Source organism: Helianthus annuus, chromosome 16, assembly GCF_002127325.2.
Source record: "Helianthus annuus cultivar XRQ/B chromosome 16, HanXRQr2.0-SUNRISE, whole genome shotgun sequence".
NCBI classification, from domain to species: Eukaryota; Viridiplantae; Streptophyta; class Magnoliopsida; order Asterales; family Asteraceae; genus Helianthus; species Helianthus annuus.
In genome coordinates, this window is record NC_035448.2 from 173997818 (window position 1) to 174016618 (window position 18801).

General features: G+C 40.3%; 1 protein-coding gene across 1 annotated transcript; it reads right to left on the reverse strand.

Moving 5' to 3' along the window:
* Nucleotides 1-773: 773 nt before the first annotated feature.
* Nucleotides 774-3562, reverse strand: LOC110917103 ((E)-beta-farnesene synthase). The gene is made up of 7 exons (XM_022161722.2): nt 3328-3562; nt 2955-3246; nt 2276-2654; nt 1961-2179; nt 1741-1879; nt 1403-1654; nt 774-1286 (listed from the first exon to the last, which is right to left on the reverse strand). Exons 1-7 carry the CDS (start codon nt 3478-3480, stop codon nt 993-995), a joined length of 1728 nt encoding a protein of 575 aa, XP_022017414.1. The 5' UTR covers nt 3481-3562; the 3' UTR covers nt 774-992.
* Nucleotides 3563-18801: the final 15239 nt, after the last annotated feature.

The following is an 18801-nucleotide window of genomic DNA, read 5'->3' on the forward strand; positions in this document are numbered from 1 at the left end:
ACTTACGTACGTACGTACGTACGTACGTACGTATGTATGTATATGTATGTATGTATGTATGTATGTATGTATGTATGTATGTATGTATGTATGTATGTATGTATGTATGTATGTATGTATGTATGTATGTATGTATGTATGTATGTATGTATGTATGTATGTATGTATGTATGTATGTATGTATGTATGTATGTATGTGTGTATGTGTGTATGTGTGTATCATTCTCACTTACATTAGAAATTTGTATATAACATGCATCTCTCTTCTCATCTCCCCTTCTCTTTATTCATTCCTTTTCCCAAAACAACCACTAGCATAATCATAATCTCTATTTCTCTAATTAAACCTCAAACCCACCGCCATAGGTTTGTTCAGATGCGCCTTCTGTGTCATGTCAGATCCATCGGCAACATACGTTCTGCTTATTTTCCCGGCCAATCACCGTGAACGACAACCTTGGTGACGTGCCGCACCCTAGATTTTGATTGTGAAGATATATAAAGTCTTTGCCTTTCTTTTACTACGAATAGAAAACTCATTAATGCATGATAAGAGAAGTGAGAGTTTATACATTATTGGTGTCCAAGGTTTAGATATCTTTGGCTTTTTCAAATGAATAGAGCAAGATGAAACATGGAAGAAAGAGTTGCGTAAAACTTGGCAAATGAATTTGGCAGAGCTTTAGTTATTTGTCACAATGTTACTACAATGTTACTGGAGTTGTACAAAAATGAACTAAGTAACACACATCACCAGTTTGCAATTTAATATATAACAGGTAATTAAACAACAATTATATTACCAAACATTTATTTTATAACATCACTTGGAACACTGGTATGACAGGCACGTAGTATGGCATGCACATAGAACAACGTACGTGCGTGGCCAGAAATATACGCTTTTCACACACACAATAAGCATAAGAAAAATACATTACAACAACGATATTTGTTAACACAGACAAACACCATGCATTTAGTCTTGAATCTTAAATAGCTAATGGGTGAACCAATAGCGATTTGATGTGATTTATCATCTCCTTCCTAGCATGAGTGTAGCTGTCGTTGACTTTATATATGACGTCACACGCACGAGCAAAGTTGATTGTGGACGGTAGTAGAGGAAATGGGATGTCGGTTGGTCTGAGCGACTCTCGATTTATAACTTTCCATGCATCTTCAACCATGTTAGAGATAAATTCACATGCTTCCTTCTCGGATGCACCGGTTTCTTTTTGGTAGCACTCGATGCTTGAAGCTACATGGCCTCTTTCTTGCTCCTCCTGAAAATATTTTAAAATGTTATTTCGCAGTATTAGTATATGTATCACTTTCACTTGAATTAGAGATTTGAATAAATAGATATGAGTATGTGTGTGTATATGTGTGTATGTAGTACCTTGTGGGTGGTAATATCATCCATTAGCCTTAAAACCAAACATGCAGCTTTAACAATAGGAGGATATGTGGCGACCCATTTGAAGGTGTCTTCAGTGACCATATTATCAACCCTACCAACAAAGGATCTCGCTATCATCAAGCCGTAGGTACAAGTCTTCATTGAAACAGATATGTACTCTTCAAGAGTTGGCATGTACCCCTCTTTTAACCATTTAGCTTCAACTAAGTTGTTTTCAAGCACCTCTTTTGCCTGTATGCCCAATTTTTTTGCTAATTAGAAAAGACTAGCATTCATAAATTATGAATTGCACAATCAAAGGCGGAAATGTAATATACCATCTCTATCACATAGTGGATCTGGTATGTTTTTCCTTCCTTTTCAAGTGATTCCTCCATGTCTTGGTGATGATTCAAAAGTTCTTGGTATATTAGTTTCATATACTCTGGAAGCAAATCCAAGCAGCTCATTGACCATCTGGACAATATACAATTAACAATAAAAGATTATACTAATTAGTTAACCAATTATTTACAAATTTGCATTATGAATGTGTACCTTTGAACAGCATCAGTAAAGATCTTGAGTTCTTCATAAGTTCCATAGTTATCATATGTGTCATCCAGAACAATCAACCACATGGAGGTTTTCATTAAAAATATTCTCGTATGAGAATGTTGAGGCTCAAAATAGACCCCCAGTATCCAAAAATAGCCTTCTATCAATCTGTCTCGAACATAAGGTAGTTTCTTTTGCATGTCCAAGTCTTTCCACCATCTAACACAAATGATTAATTAAATATACGATATATCATGAAAATACAGAACTTAATCTAAATTAGCCATGAGGACTGAGCTTTCACGCAATTCCTACTTGCAAATTTGGCTAAGTTCCTCCTTGTGCATTGATTGAAGGACATTAAAATCGGACTTTGCAAGCTTCAGTAAGACCTCATTGTGGGAAACATCTTGTTGGTAAATAGGTATGTAACGCACGGCCTCTAGCCTTGGCAACCTTTTCCGGAGAGGCTGCTTTAGTGCTTCTTGTATTTGGGCTCTCAATAAAGAGTCGCAAGAAGGATCCTTTGCAATGATAGCAAGATGAGTTTTAGTGAACTCGAGGGCATCATCTAGTACTTTCTCGCCTTCCACCCGCATATAAGATGCTTCATACAAAGCAAGCAATCCTTGAGCATCTTCACATAAAGACTCCTTAAAATTTCCCTTCTCATACATATGGTACGTGAATATTCCTGTAAGGTGCAAGCCCTCATCTTAGTGCTACAGTACCACATCAAGCCAAAATCAACAAAAAAATTATATAGGTCGATATCGGAGATAGTGCCCCATCAACAAAGTCTTGCGGGTTCAATGTCCCAACAAGGACAATGGGAAATGATTTTGAGTTTGATGTTTTGAAAAAAAAAATTGTAAATGAGACAATGGATGCATTTAGACATTAACGTTATGGGTCTGATATTCATATTCTAATAGTGATCATGTTCAAGTATGGTTGTGAAGGAGTTAGTGGTTCTAAACATGTAACTAAATACCAGATGAAACGTTGAAGCCTTGTTGCCGAAGGAGTCGGAACCAAAGAGAAAGGTTATGTAGGTTGTTTAGATCCACCCATTTCTCACCATATGTAACATATATATGTTTCAAGGCTTCCTCGATCTCCTCTTCGAAATGATAGGCAACGCCAAGGCGTTGGACTACATCGATAAATTCAATCAACTTCATATGTTGCAGTGATTCATTAGAGGAACCTTTGATCACTAGCTCCTTTCTTACTTCTTCTTTGAGCACTTCAACTACTTTCTTCTCCATCTCTAGATCATCTGGCTGCACGTACAAAAGAAATAAGAAGATGATTTTCTCATTATAAATGGACGGTTAAACAATAAATTAGTGGTGATAGAAAACCTCTTCAAATGTAAGAAACTGATCCCCCCATATGCTAGCACTGAAATTCATAGTGTTGCGGATAACATCAAGCTTCGTGTCACTATTATCATCAACGGCCGATGGTAAGATAGACGAAGAGAAGGAAACACTAGAAAGCTGAAAGTTTGACATCTCAAAATTTTCTAATGGTGATAGGCTATAAAAATTTTGAGATCAACTGAAGTATATATACACGTAATGCAAACTGTTCGTCATGTGTATCCATCCATTCAAAAAGACAAAAATAGTACACCACCAATTTATCTCTTTTAATGCAAACTGTTGATCATGTGTATCTATCCAAAAATACAAAATTAGTACACCACCAATTTCACTCTATTAAAGACACATATTAGAAAACCTTAGCCAACTTGTCATATTTTATTTTTTAACTAACAGTAGCAATTAATTTTTGCGGTAGTTGAATACATATTCGTTCATCTTGGGGCATGGTCTTGGTGGTAGCAACCCGTAGTTGAATATATATTCATTGATCTTGGAGCTATGGTCTCAGTGGTAGCCACCCACAGAGATACCTAAGTGTGACAAATGTCTGCCCTCATTATAACCTTTGCTGACCCTACAAATGTCACACCCCCAAAATCCACTCGCGGAGTATCACCGTTTGGAGGCGTGACTGACCAGGATCAAGCCACAATACAATTGGTGTCCAAACAACATATAATTAATAGTAGTTTATGAAATCCAACACAATACAATTGGTGTCCAAACAAAACATAGTTTAAGTAGCGGAAGCATAATATGAAAACCCAACATAAGTATTAAGTTCAAAATGTCATAATGTTTTTAACATGGCATCCCCCGTCCATGTCCCACAACGACTGCGCCTCCCAGTGCAAGCTCCATGAGTACCTAACGTCCTACAAGGCATGTAACAGAGAGTCAATAACAAAGTTGAGCGAGTTCACAGTTGTTTGTTCAATTAATGAGTTCGTTTCAGAAATTGTAAGTTCATTTCATAATCATGCGTTACCCAGTATTTTTGTTTCCAAACCTTTACAATAATAAGTGGGGGCTTCCCATGTCGCATGTACTAGACTAGATGTATCTATAGGTGTCCTTCCCAATCCGAGGACAATGGTAAGTATGAGTTTACGTAGGTTTTACGTAAGTGCCCTTCCCTAACCGAGGACAATAGTACGTAGGTTTTACGTAGGTTCTAACACTGGTGTCCTTCCCAAACCGAGGACAATGGTACGTAGGTTTTACGTAGGTTTTAGCACTGGCGTCCTTCCCAAACCGAGGACGGTGTTAAGTAGTCTAGTAGTGATGAAAGTACGGGTAGTCATACAAATCCTATTCCCAACCCACCGGGAATCCCATGCCTTGGAAAGAGTGTGAACTCACCTTGGTTTGCTTGGTATGCTAAAGTATGTGCTCACAAATAATCAGTCAAGGCCTAAAGTACGCACGTGTACATAATCAGTTTACATTCACGAAGTTCACGTATAAATACAATCAAAGTGGGCATTGAATCAGTGATCACCAAATAACACAAAGCACATAGTCAATCTCATGCAAGTCATGCTTAACATTTAACAATAGTTAGCTAACCCAGTTAACCCTTAACAAAACTAGACTAAGTTACTGTGCAGATTGACAACTCGACGAAACACCCTTGTTTCGTCGTGATTTCCCTTCGGCGAAACACCCCTTTGTTTCGTTGTGCTATCCCTGGTGAAACATACTTGATTCGTCATGAATCCCCTTCGACGAAACACCTTTGTTTCGTCGTGGTTACCCTCGACGAAACACCCTATGTTTCGTCGTGAACACCCTCAGCGAAACAACTTATGTTTCGTCATGCCAGTTTCTTCATGATATGCGTTTCGTCCAACAAGTTAGTTACGTCGTGATATCAGTTACATACAGAAAACCTAATCGCCGATCAACAGTTTACAGCAATCATTCAATAATACAGAAATCATGTATTATAATCTTAACAATCTAGCATACAGTTCACAAAATCAACAACATCAAACACCAAGAAACCCTAATCGTTAACAGGTTTAATATGTTACCGTCACATAATCCGAATTGGGTTTACAAGTATCATTCCCGTTCATACGTATCATAATAACCATCAACAACACTCACAGGGAATCCGAACATATGATCAGGCAATACATAACATCGGTGAATCATGTTTTCAATTAACATATGCATATCACTGTGATCATAAATATTCATTACTATCATCATTCATTGAACCCTAGTCAACAGAAATCTATTAACAATCATACACTAGACATGCATTCGGGAATAGGTAAACATTAGCAATAAACTAACCAAAAGGTATAGGGATTAGTACGATTGACTTGAAGGTCTCCAAGGATGAAAGTGATGGTTGTCGTCGGTTAACAGAGAGGAAAGAAAGCTAGGGTTTGCGAATCAGCCGAAACTGTGTTCTAGAGCTACCCTATATCGTTATAAAACCCAACTGGGCCTTTACTAGGCCTCGGCGAACTAGTGGGCCGGCGAAACGCCTGTTTCGTCGAGATGCTTGTGATGAAACAACTCTGTTTCGTCGGTATGAGCTATGGCGAAACACTTGTGTTTCGTCGGTGCTTTTCAAGGTTTAAGTAGTTTAAAGTTTTCAAACAGGATACATGATAAACACCTTAATCACATTAAATAAATAATCATATCAAACAACTTCTCAATACATAATCCAACGTGTAAAATTACAAAGCAAACAAGTCTACGTGCAATTAATGCGAAAGTGAAATCTTGGAAACTCGAGTTGTCACATTATCCACAACTTGAAAGAAATTTCGTCTCGAAATTTAGCATGCGGTTACTGAGGAAGCTAGTTGTGTTGTGTAGTTTACTGGTTTTCCTGGGGTGTCACATCATCCCCCCGTTGATTTGGAATTTCGTCCCGAAATTCTGTAGTAGCTTCAGCCTCAGTAGTTGTTGCGTTGTTCCCGAACAACTGGGGATACTTGAGTTTCATTTGATCTTCTCGTTCCCAGGTGAACTCTGGGCCACGACGGGAGTTCCAACGAACTCGAACAAGAGGTATTCTGGTGTGCTTGAGGACCTTAACATCTCGGTCCGTGATTTCAACTGGTTCCTCGACGAATCGCAACTGATCGTCGATAGTGAGCTCCTTTAAATAAACTATGAGGGTCTCATCTGACAGACATTTCTTCAGATTTGACACGTGAAATACGTTGTGAACCCCACCGAGTTCTGCTGGTAGGTTCAGTTTGTAGGCCACCTTGCCTATTTTCTCAATGATTTCAAACGGTCCAACGTAATGTGGGTTAAGTTTACCTCGTTTGCCAAAACGAATTACACCTTTCCACGGTGAGACTTTGAGTAGCACTCGATCCCCAACCTGGAACTCGAGTGGTTTCCTGCGCTTATCAGCGTAGCTTTTCTGACGGTCACGAGCTGCCGCCATTCGTTGTCGTATCTGAGCAATTCTTTCTGTTGCGTCTACTACAAATTCTGGACCCCTGATCCGACTATCACCCACCTCTGCCCAACAAAGAGGTGATCGGCATTTACGCCTGTATAATGCCTCAAATGGTGCGGCTTCAATGCTGGTGTGATAACTGTTATTATAAGAAAACTCCACCAATGGGAGATGTTTTTCCCAGCCGTTGCCGAAATCGAGTACACAGGCCCAGAGCATGTCTTCTAGGGTTTGAATAGTGCGCTCAGACTGCCCATCCGTCTGAGGGTGATAAGCTATGCTCATGTCTAATCGAGATCCAAAAGATTTGTGCATTGCTTGCCATAGTTCCGAAGTAAAACGCACATCACGATCGGAAATAATAGAGGTTGGCACCCCGTGCCTCAAAACCACTTCTTTTAAGTAAATGTCTGCTAAAGTAGAGAACTTGTGCATTCAAATTGATTTATGTTTACATTGCCTACTTGCTAGATTACATATGACTCAAGCCCAGTTGACGGCTTTGATCAACGAACAAGTTGCTGCGGCACTTGCAGCCGCTCAAGCAGGAGGTATACCCTGCAGTCACAACTCACTCTAGGATCTTTAGATCCTACACTCCTAAACCAACTCTTGTGTTTAACCTTGTCCTGTTCTTATACACAACAAGTCAGCACGCTCAGCCACCTGTATGCACGTTCAAGACTTTCATGGACTGTCGTCCTAGCACATTCAGTGGCACTGAAGGGGCCGTTGGACTCCTCCACTGGTTCGAGAATCTCGAATCGGTCTTCGAGATGTGTGAATGCCCTGAGGCTCGCAGGGTGAAGTATGCCACTGGTACTCTCGAAGGCATTGCATTGACTTGGTGGAATGCACAAGTTCAGATGCTGGGGTTGGCGGCTGCTAATGCCACCCCATGGAACGACTTCAAGGAACTGATCAAGCGGGAATACTGCACTCGTGATGACATCCACAAGTTGGAAGTGGAGTTCTTTAACCTGAAGATGACAGGGTCAGAGATAGAGGCGTATACGAAAAGGTCAAACGAGCTGGCCATCTTGTGTCCAACTATGGTGGATCCTCCTATCAAGCGCATTGAGTTGTACCTTAAAGGCTTAGTACCAGAGATTCAAAGCCACGTGACCTCTGCTAATCTTGCTACTATCCAGGATGTTACTCGTCTTGCTCATCGTCTCACAGGCCAGGCAGTGGAACAGAACAAGCTGCCTAAACGTATCAGTGCTACTACCACTACTACTGCTTCTGCTATTCCCAGTGACAACAAGCGAAAATGGGATGGAGATTCTAGCAAGGGTTCGACAACAGTTTAGTCCCAGGCACATTGCCTTAAAAATTTGTAATGAGTCAGTTAATTGTATTACCAGTGTGAACTGACGTATTTTCCAAAATGAGTCAGTTAATTGAAGATTTATGACCCAACACCCTTTTTCCAGAGCCGGTTCAACCCTAATTGTTAACAGGTTTAATATGTTGCCGTCACATAATCCGAATTGGGTTTACAGTTGAGGCAGTTTCTAAGGTACCATATTAAACCTGGTTTACATAAACTGATTCAAAGGAAGTAAGGATAATCGAAAAGGGTGGTTCCTAATGGATATAAAACATCCATCTAACACAGTTGAGGCAGTTTCTAAGGTACCATCGGCCAATTCTACTTCGTACTTTATGCTTAGGGTCTTAACAGGCAAATTTAACAACTTACAAAACTTATCATCTACAAATAACTTATCCGCGCCCGAATCGAATAACACCCTTGCATAAACATCATTTATAAGGAAGGTACCTGTTATCACATTATCATCCCGAACTGCTTCCCGTGCATCCATTCGAAAGACCCTAGCATTGGTCTTTTTGGCTTCTTCAGGCTTTTTGGCATACTTAGGGCAGTTGGACTTGATGTGCCCCTTTTCGTTACAGTTATAGCACGTCGCATCCTTTATTTTCTTGCAGTCTAACGTCTTGTGCTTAGAAGACTTACAAATCCCACAAGTTCTTGGCTGTGATTGGGATTTCGATTCGTACCTGCATTTACCCAGATGACGTTTCTTGCAAACTTTACACTTGGGCTTTTCACCCAACGGCTAATCATCCTTTCTAAACTCGGAACTCTTCTTGTGCTCAGAGTTCCCTTTGTGCTTCTTATCAGAACGTCGTGAGTTCTCGTCCTCACGTTTCCTCTTCCCCTCATCCGTATGCCTAAGTGATCTTTTCGTGAAGTAAGGATAATGGAAAGGGGTGGTTCCTAAGTGATCTTTGCCTGACCGCATCAAGGGTAAGAGACAAAGATAAATCAGCTGCTGACCTAAGAGTAGCAGGTCTAGATGCCTTTACACTGGCCTTGATCTCCGGGGCTAAACCCCCAATAAAACGGGCTATTCGCTTTGGTTCCGGCGTCACCAAGTAAGGAACCAATCGAGACAGGGTATTGAAGCTGGTGAGGTATGCTTGACAGTCTAAATTTTTCATCACCAAAGATAAGAAATCAGACTCGATTTTCTCAACTTCATGTTGAGGATGGTAATTCTCCTTGATCAACGTCACAAACTGATCCCAAGACAGATTGTACAATGGGATCTTTCCAGTAGCTTGGATCTAAGACCTCCACCAAGCTATTGCCTCACCTTTGAACGACTGCGATACAAACTTCACCACATCCCTATCAGCGTAACCATTGATGTCAACCATAGTATCCATTTCGTCTAACCATGTCATGCAGTCAATAGCTCCTTTTTCCCCAGTGAAATCCCTGGGTTTGCAGGAGACAAAATATTTATAGGTGCAGGTTCTTGTACGTGGTTCACGATCAAATACAATCTTCTTTAATGGAACACTGTGCTGATTCGAGGAGTGTCGATCATCATCCTTCTTCGAATCATGTTGTTTAGAAGGTGGCTTACTATGAGCCTCAGAGTGAGTCTTAGGGTGAGGTTTAGAATGGGGTACTAATAAGGTTTTGCTATGTGTACCACTTGATTCCCTTAGCTGTCTATCCACGGCTTTAGCAACGACATTATCGATTAATGCTCGAAGTTCATCCCCAATTATATTAATTCTGGCTGTATCATGGCTTTCCAAAAGGTGACTGTTGACTTCTTCAGACCTTGCCATGTAGCTTGATTGCTACATAAGATGATGACAATTATTTATTCAGATATCTAATACAGTACTATCATTCTTGATGATTTATTAACCATGGTATTAATAACCATATTGGTTAATTTGTTAAATATATTCATTCAGGATTTTTATTATAATAATCCTTAGTTAATTAAAACATAATAATAGCACAAAAGGCCAAGTCACAGGGACAAATTTAAATTATAAGCCAAGATCTTATAGGATCGAGGCATTGAGGCTTGAATCATAGTTCATTACCTCTTCTTGACAGGGAGTCACAGACTACAACTTTCTTTTGTCTTATATGACAATGAATATGGCCCGTAGGCATTACATCACTAATGGATGTTTAATTTATAAGTAAGGAAAGGATTTGAAAGAATCCAATATAAAGATGACTTATATGATTTTATCGAATCACATTTGCCAGGAATGTTAACATGTTTTCAGATGTCAACAAGGATCTGAATCTTAATAAGGACTACCATCTTGGCCCTGTCTTAAAATGATATACAGGCTAGGTCTTGCCTTTAAGATGTTGTTATTTATAAAATGGCAGATCTTATAAAAGGAATGAAACTTTTTATTTACTTCTTATTTTATGTTTATGCATATAATTGACAAAAATGAAATTTTAAATTCAACATTCCACCACAATTTAAAAGAGTACATGATTGCCCTAAACGGGACTTCTAACAGAATAAACTTGCCCACGCAGGGGCTACACAGAAATGACATGCCTACGCAGGGGCTAAACTGGAAATACATGTCCTTGGAGGGACTGAATACAGAAATAGATGTCCACGCAGGGACTTGATTTAAAAGAAGGAAATTACAATACAAATAAATAAATAAGGAATCTTCAAAAATCCCTTTTCTTGCTCTTCCCCTTGATTAAACTTGCCAGACCTTTGACAAAACCGCGGTTGTTCCTACGCTCTTCTTGGACCTCCCGCTCTACCTGGCTCAACCTTTGGAGGATCTCCTGTTGTTGCTCTAGAGGTATCAATGGCGGCTGCGACGGCTACTGATGTGGAGGTTGAGGCAGTGGTGGGTGTTGGTACCCATAAGTCGGGTATCCAACTCCCAAGGGAGCTCCATATGGCCCCTCAGGGTGGAGAGCGTTGTAGTTCGCCGCTACAAGGTATCGGTCGGCTTCAGCATAGCTATAGTTAGTGTGTGTTGGCTGCTCAAATGGGTTATACACCGCTGAACCGGCGTATGCAGGAATCGGGTTATCATAACCCATTGGTGGCGGCGCAATAGGCGCAGAGTCCACCTCAGAGACGGGGTTTGAAGGCCCACCCATCTGCGGGTCTTCATAAAGTGGCGGGTAGTGACTGCCACTCGAAGGTTGGGGGTGCTGATACGGACTCCCCCTCGCACGAACATCCATACGTTTGATCTTCTTCGCCTCGGTGGCTCTGGAGGCGGCTGCTGAACTGGTGGTGGTGGCGGTGGAGTGACTGCTACAAAACGCGAATCCTCAGAGGGATCCTGCTGCTGCTGCTGAGGCGATGAGTGGTAGGAGGGGGGTAAACACCCAATCATATTGGGCAAATCTCGCCTGGTAGCTGTCTGGACCACGGTAAGGTGATCCATGAAATGATGACCCATCTGAGATCACGATGGGGTGAGTAGGTGTCCCGGATGGCGGTTCGGCGGGATCGGTATCTTCATCCATGTCCATCGCATGGTCGCCGGAGAAGTGGTCTTCTGGTCCCAATGGGTTAAAACCCACTGGTTCTTCAATTAGGTTTGTCGGGTTGAACCGGCTCTGGAAAAAGGGTGTTGGGTCATAAATTGATTTATGTTTAGTAGGGTTGAACCGGCAACATATTAAACCTGGTTTAATAGGGTTGAAGGAGTGGTGTGAGTTTGAGCGTTGGAGAGGGATGAAGGAGTGGTGTGAGTTGTGGGGCTCGTTTTCAGATTGGGGCCCGAATGAATGGTGGTAGTAAGGTGCCGAACTTAGCGAGATAGATTGCCTCGCTGGCTCCAGATGCGTCCTCCAATCCTCTTGAGGACTAGCGCTCATGGTAACAGATGGGGTTCGCCTGTGAGAAGGCCCGACTTCGTGGTCGTGGCTAGTAACTGGTGCCTTTCCTCTTCCTCTCCTGAATCTTGGTGGCATATGTGATCCTGTTAACCGAACAAAATAAACACAAAGAAAAATAAAGATAAAATAACACGAATTTGGATTAGTCCTAAGTTCTTTGTCTAGACTCGAAAATCGAGGAATGTGTAAACTGTGTCATTGAGATTAAACACAAAAGGCTAGTGTTTAATTCACTCAATGTTGGCTCTGATACCAACCTGTCACACTCTTATATTTCCACGTATTACCGGTGGGCCCAGTGGGGAGTATCGTGACGTAGTTGATATCGTCATAGTCAAACAACACAATTTAATGCACAGCGGAAGCAAAAGATCAATATATTACAAACCGATAAAGAGTAATATCAAGTATTACAAAAATGGTTGTAAAAGATCCACAAGCGGGTCGAAATTAAAAAGGAAACATTGTTCAACAGATTTAAAGGCATCTAAGCTTGCAAGACTCTTTATTGATGCTAGGAGTAGCAAGCCTATTCCGATTAGTACCTGCATAGAAACTGCCTCAACTGTGTTGGGTCATAAATTGATTTATGTTTCTTATTAGCTGGTTTCGACGTAGTGATAGGAATGGATTGGTTATCTCATAACCAAGCTCAGATTGTTTGTAATAAGAAACAAGTGGTGATCAAGACTCCGTATGGTGAGCCACTTACCATACAGGGAGACACTCAGTATGGGCTGCCTGAACAAGTGTCTGTGCTTAAGGCGTCAAGGTGTCTGAAGAAAGGTTGTGTCATTTACATGGCACAGGTAACAATTGAGGAACAGAAGCCCAAGATTGAAGACATCCCTGCCATTTCTGAATATCCCGAAGTATTCCCCGAAGAACTACCTGGTTTACCACCAGATAGGCAAGTAGAGTTCAGAATTGACATTATTCCTAGAGCAGCACCTGTTTCAAGAGCACCTTACAGGTTAGCACCAATAGAGATGAAAGAGTTAAGGACTCAACTGGATGATTTGTTAACCAAAGGTTTTATTAGACCTAGTTCGTCTCCTTGGGGAGCACCAATTTTGTTTGTAAAGAAGAAGGAGGGATCGACGCGTCTATGCATTGATTATCGCGAGCTTAACAATGTCACAATTAAGAATAGATATCCACTGCCCAGGATCGACGATCTGTTCGATCAATTGCAAGGGGCGAGTTTGTTCTCCAAAATCGATTTAAGGTTAGGCTACCATCAGCTGAAAGTTAGAGATGAAGATGTGCACAAGACTGCATTTAGGACTCGTTATGGTCACTACGAGTTTCTAGTGATGCCTTTTGGGCTTACTAATGCCCCAGAATTGTTCATGGATCTCATGAATCGCGTCTGCAAGCCATACTTGGACAAATTCATTATCGTCTTCATTGATGACATACTCATTTATTCGAAGAATCAAGCTGACCATGAGAAGCACCTTCGTTGCATTCTTAAACTCCTTCATCATGAAAAGCTCTACGCCAAATTTTCAAAATGTGAATTTTGGCTTCGTGAAGTCCAATTTCTTGGACATGTGGTTAGCGAGCGTGGTATCCAGGTGGATCCCGCTAAGATCAAAGCTATCATGAATTGGCAAGAGCCAAGACGCCCATTGAGATTCGCAGCTTTCTAGGTCTGGCAGGATACTATAGGCGTTTTATTGAAAACTTCTCAAGAATTGCAGCGCCCCTAACTTTACTAATCCGCAAAAATAGCAAGTTTGACTGGGGTCCTAAGCAGCAAGAATCTTTTGATATTCTTAAGCAGAAGTTGAGTAATGCACCTGTGTTGACATTGCCTGATGGAATCGAAGAATTTGTAGTATACTACGACGCATCACACACTGGTATGGGATGTGTGCTTATGCAGAAAGGCAAGGTTATTGCCTATGCTTCTCGACAGTTAAAAGTGCACGAGAAGAATTACACTACCCACGACTTGGAGCTGGGTGCCATTGTATTTGCACTAAAACTTTGGAGGCATTATCTATATGGTACCAAGTGTGTGATCTATTCTGGTCACAAGAGCCTTCAACATTTGTTTAATCAGAAGGACTTGAACATGAGACAGCGTCGATGGATGGAAACCTTAAACGATTATGATTGTGAAATACGATACGATCCGAGCAAGGCAAATGTAGTCGTTGATGCCTTAAGTAGGAAGGAAAGGGTTAAGCCCATAAGAATCAATGCCAAGAGCATTGACTTCAAGAATAGTTTGAATGAAAGATTGTTAGCCGCTCAAAGAGAAGTTGTATTAGAAGCTAACTATCCTGATGAAAAGTTAGAAGTAACTGCTGAGCAGTTATCTTATGGCAAGGATGGAATCCTGAGATTAAATGGACGAATATGGGTTCCAATCTATGGAGGACTTCGGGATGTTATCCTCCAAGAAGCCCATAGTTCTAAGTATTCCGTTCATCTTGGAAGTGACAAGATATACCAGGATCTGAAGGCAAATTATTGGTGGATAGGCTTGAAGAAGTCTATAGCCACTTATGTAGCCAAATGTTTGACGTGCGCGCAAGTTAAAGCTGAACACCAGAAGCCGTCAGGTTTGCTACAACAGCCTGAACTTCCCACCTGGAAGTGGGAAATGGTAACTATGGATTTTATCACCAAGTTACCTAAGAGAAAGCGAGGAAATGATACTATTTGGGTGATAGACTGACTAAGTCAGCCCACTTCCTATCTATTAAGGAAACACACAGCCCAGATAAGTTATCTCAGCTATACGTGGATGAGATTGTATCTCTCCACGGAGTGCCAATGTCTATTATTTCTGATAGGGATACGAGGTATACATCGCATTTTTGGAAAAACTTTCAGCAATCCCTAGGCACTCGATTGAATTTCAGCACAGCATACCATCCTCAGACCGATGGTCAAAGTGAGCGTACTATTCAAACGTTGGAAGATATGTTAAGGGCTTGTGTTATTGATCTAGGTGGAAGTTGGGATGATCATCTTCCATTGATCGAATTTTCATACAATAATAGCTATCATTCCAGTATACAAGTTGCACCTTTCGAAGCATTATATGGAAGGAGGTGCAGAACGCCCGTTTGTTGGGCAGAAGTTGGAGATGTCTAACTAATAGGACCTGATATAGTCCTGGAGACGACATATAAGATTGTACAGATACGATATCGTCTCAAAGCTGCCAGAGATAGGCAGAAAAGCTACGCAGATAAAAGGCGTAAACCTATAAAGTTTGAGGTACGTGACAAGGTTCTACTTAAGGTTTCACCCTGGAAAGGGGTGATACGATTTGGTAAGAAAGGCAAGTTAAGCCCAAGATACATAGGACCATTTGAGATCATTGAATGTGTCAGAACAGTGGCTTACAAGTTAAACCTGCCTGAAGAGCTCAGTGGTATTCATAATGTATTCCACATCTGCAATCTGAAGAAATGTCTAGCTGATGAATCACTAGTCATACCACATACAGATGTGCATATAGATGAGAGCCTGAAATTTGTTGAAAAACCTTTGACGATCGAGGATCGACAGGTTAAAAAGCTTTGAAAGAAGCAATTACCAATTGTGAAGGTTAAATGGGATGCCCGTAGAGGTACCGAGTACACGTGGGAGGTAGAGTCCACAATGAAAGAGAAGTACCCTCATTTATTTCAGTAAATCTCGGGGTCGATATTTATTTTAAGGGGGTGAGGATGTAACACCTCGTAAATTCATGTCCAATCTAATATCGACACGTGTCATGGACTTTAAACGTGTAACGAATTAAATATGAGGGACTGAAGTTGACAAACAAAGAAAGTATGTGTGTAAAAGGATTCAAAGTGTCAACAAATGATAAATAACCTTTCAACGACCCTACACGATGTTTATACCTTTAAACGAATGAATTATGAATCATACGAGGCCATGTAGGATCGTTGTATGACCTGAATGAGTCGTTCAGAAGAGTTGTTTATCCGAATCAAAGGTGGAATCCATGAAACGGACGCTTGATTCAATTATAATGTCTCTTGTATTGATATAATAGTCTTACAGCACCTAGAGACAATTCGGCAGCACTTCGTTACCGAATCACAAGATCTAATTCCGTTCCAAATGAAACGGAATGCTACCCTATTTATAGACTAGGTAATTCCGTTTGAACAAGTCTCAAACAAAATTACTTTACATGCGGAATTACCCATACAAACGATATTACAGAATTCAAACGGAATTATATAGATAATTTCGTGCGAAATTACCCACTGGTAATTCCGTGCGGAATTAGCTCTAAACCTTATTTCGTTTGTTTTCTCGTAAAACGTGCCTAGATCTGACATTCTATTACACTACATGATACAAGACGAAGACAACAGACATAGTGCACTAACAGACTCCCCCTTGGATGTTGACGAAGTCTTCAGCGTCTAGTCTTTAGCATGACACATCTTCAATCTTGATCAGTCTTTTTGTTCTGTTCAAATTGTCTAACACTGTAAGCATCCATCAATCTTTATCTTGAATGTTATACCAGAATCTGTCTCTGGCTCTTTCATTAACCACTTTCTTCAGGCTCCCCCTCTCGTTAAGCTTCCGTGCTTTAGGGATCGTCACCTTGCTTTCCGGTTACAAGCTCCCCCTTGCTTTGAGCTCGTCTTCAGACTCCCCCTTAGACTCTGCTGTCGGGATCGTAATCTGGTATCTGCAATCTCTCAAAAATTTCTAAGTAACAAACTTTTGAAGTTGTGTAACACCTCGAAAAATTTCGTCCATTAATGTCTTGACACGTGTCATAAGGTTCCGGTATGTGAATACATACTTTAGAGGGACTAAAAGTGACAAACAGTGAAAACTATGGAACGTAAGGGTCCAAAGTGTCAGCAATGGATAAATAGACTCTATGATAACCCTACATAATGTTCATAACCTTAAACGGATGGTTCATGGATCATACGACGCGGAAATTGCACAAAAGTGAGGTATTGCAAACTATAGGGGCCAAAAGTGTCAACATGTTTAATTTATACCTCTGAGTGAACTTTTGGCAGACCCGAAGCTTTATAATGCTAAAATATACTCACTAGAATATGTGGTAAAAATTTCATGAAGTTTCGTCAACGTATGAGAAAGTTATGGCCAAAACCGTACTTGAGGGACTAAAAGCGTCAACGTCGAATTTCATGGCTTTTCGGTTGAGCGCAAAGTTATCCGAGGATATTACCATGTTGGTAAATGTCCTAAGGTTCTTAAAAACCAAGATTTAGGGTTTACGAGTCAAGAAAAGTGGCCAAAACCTCGTAACCAAAGTGCAGGGACCAAACTGCAACATTTAACAAAGTTTTGGGGATCAGACAAAGCCAGGCGGCCCGCCTGGCACCCCAAGCGGGCCGCGTGAGACCCCCAGTAACATAAATTCGCGAATTTTGCATTTCTGGTCCGAATTTGAAGTTGGTAACAGCTCATGGCACCTCCAAAAGCTCCAATAAACACCCTTGCATGCCTATGGCAATAGTAACCTATCCTCAAACCTCTGAATCCATCTTTAAATCAGATCAAAACCCCATTTCTTGGCATTTCCTTTTGTGATCAAGAACACTCTCAACTTGCAAAACTCTCTCAAGCATTTCTGGAGCATTTCTGATCATCAAGGCAACATCCTAGTGTTCTCTAAGCACCTATAGGACCTTTGTAAGCTTCCAATTCGTTCTCTAATTCGTTCTTGCATTGATTATTAGTAAAAGTCAAAACCGTTGTTCTTGTAGTTTGACTTTCTGATTAAACGAGTTTTACTCAGTCATTTCTCGAATTGAAACCACATATATGTTGGGATTTATGTGGGAAACAAACCCTCAAAAGGGTATTCCCTGATTCCCACTATATGCATGCAAATTGTCGAGTCAAACCTGTTTCTAAAAAGTCAACATAAGATGTTTTTGCGAAAATAAGCTTAGATGGTAATGTAAAGGACATGCAATCTGTTTGATCATCATAAATAACTTATAATACATATAAGAATGTGTTTTATCATAATAAACTCGACAATCTTTAGTATAAGTACGAATCGGAACCGAAAGTCTTGTAAAACGACTTTTTCGTAGACTATCGATTCGGATTCGTACATGCATGTTTGAGATCTGTAGTGGAGAGTATTTTTGACCATTTTTATTTTGGTAAAACTTTCTGGAATTTTTGATCTTGAGTCTATGCTTAGCCGATTCATTTGCATGTTTCCGATTTATGCTTAAAAGTTGACTATTTTGCCCTTTTTGATATAAAACGTGATTTTTGGAAAAGTGAAAGAGTAGAAATCTTTATTTCTAATATATAAACTTGCACCGAAAATTTGAGATCAGTTGGTGGTCCAGATTTTGAGTTATGGCCGATAGCGTAAAACTATGTTCTTATGTTTAATAAACGACGCATTTAGCGTATAACCTATTTCTGGCCACGTTTTGATACAAAACTTTTTACCCACTGATGTTATATAATATTTTGGGATTTTTGATGATTTTTATTTAATTTTTGGCTGATCGGTTCATACGTCGCTAGGTTATTTCGGTTTATGTCGGTTTTGACCGTTTAAGCCATAAAATGAGTTTTATACATTCTTTTGACCCGAAACCTCTTTCTACTGATTTTATATGTTAAATAAATTATTTTAAGTATTCTGGAAATATAAAAATCCCAGCTTTCCTTTGAAAACCCGGAAACGCCTCTAAATCGTATTTTAAGCGTTTTTAACGCATAGTAAGCGTTATATCTATTTTAAACATATAAGACTTATACCTACTGATGTAATTAGTGTATTTTCATACAATAACAGTAAGTATAAGTATATGAACTCAGA

What these genes read in the sequence shown, in the direction of transcription:
- LOC110917103 (XM_022161722.2), bottom strand. Translation starts at nt 3,480, where the DNA reads ATGTCAAACTTTCAGCTTTCTAGTGTTTCCTTCTCTTCGTCTATCTTA. An exon ending in AGTTTCTTACATTTGAAGAG is followed by an intron (nt 3,247 to 3,327) that starts GTTTTCTATCAC and finishes TTGTACGTGCAG; the next exon opens with CCAGATGATCTAGAGATGGA. An exon ending in TCCACTATGTGATAGAGATG is followed by an intron (nt 1,655 to 1,740) that starts GTATATTACATT and finishes TTGGGCATACAG; the next exon opens with GCAAAAGAGGTGCTTGAAAA.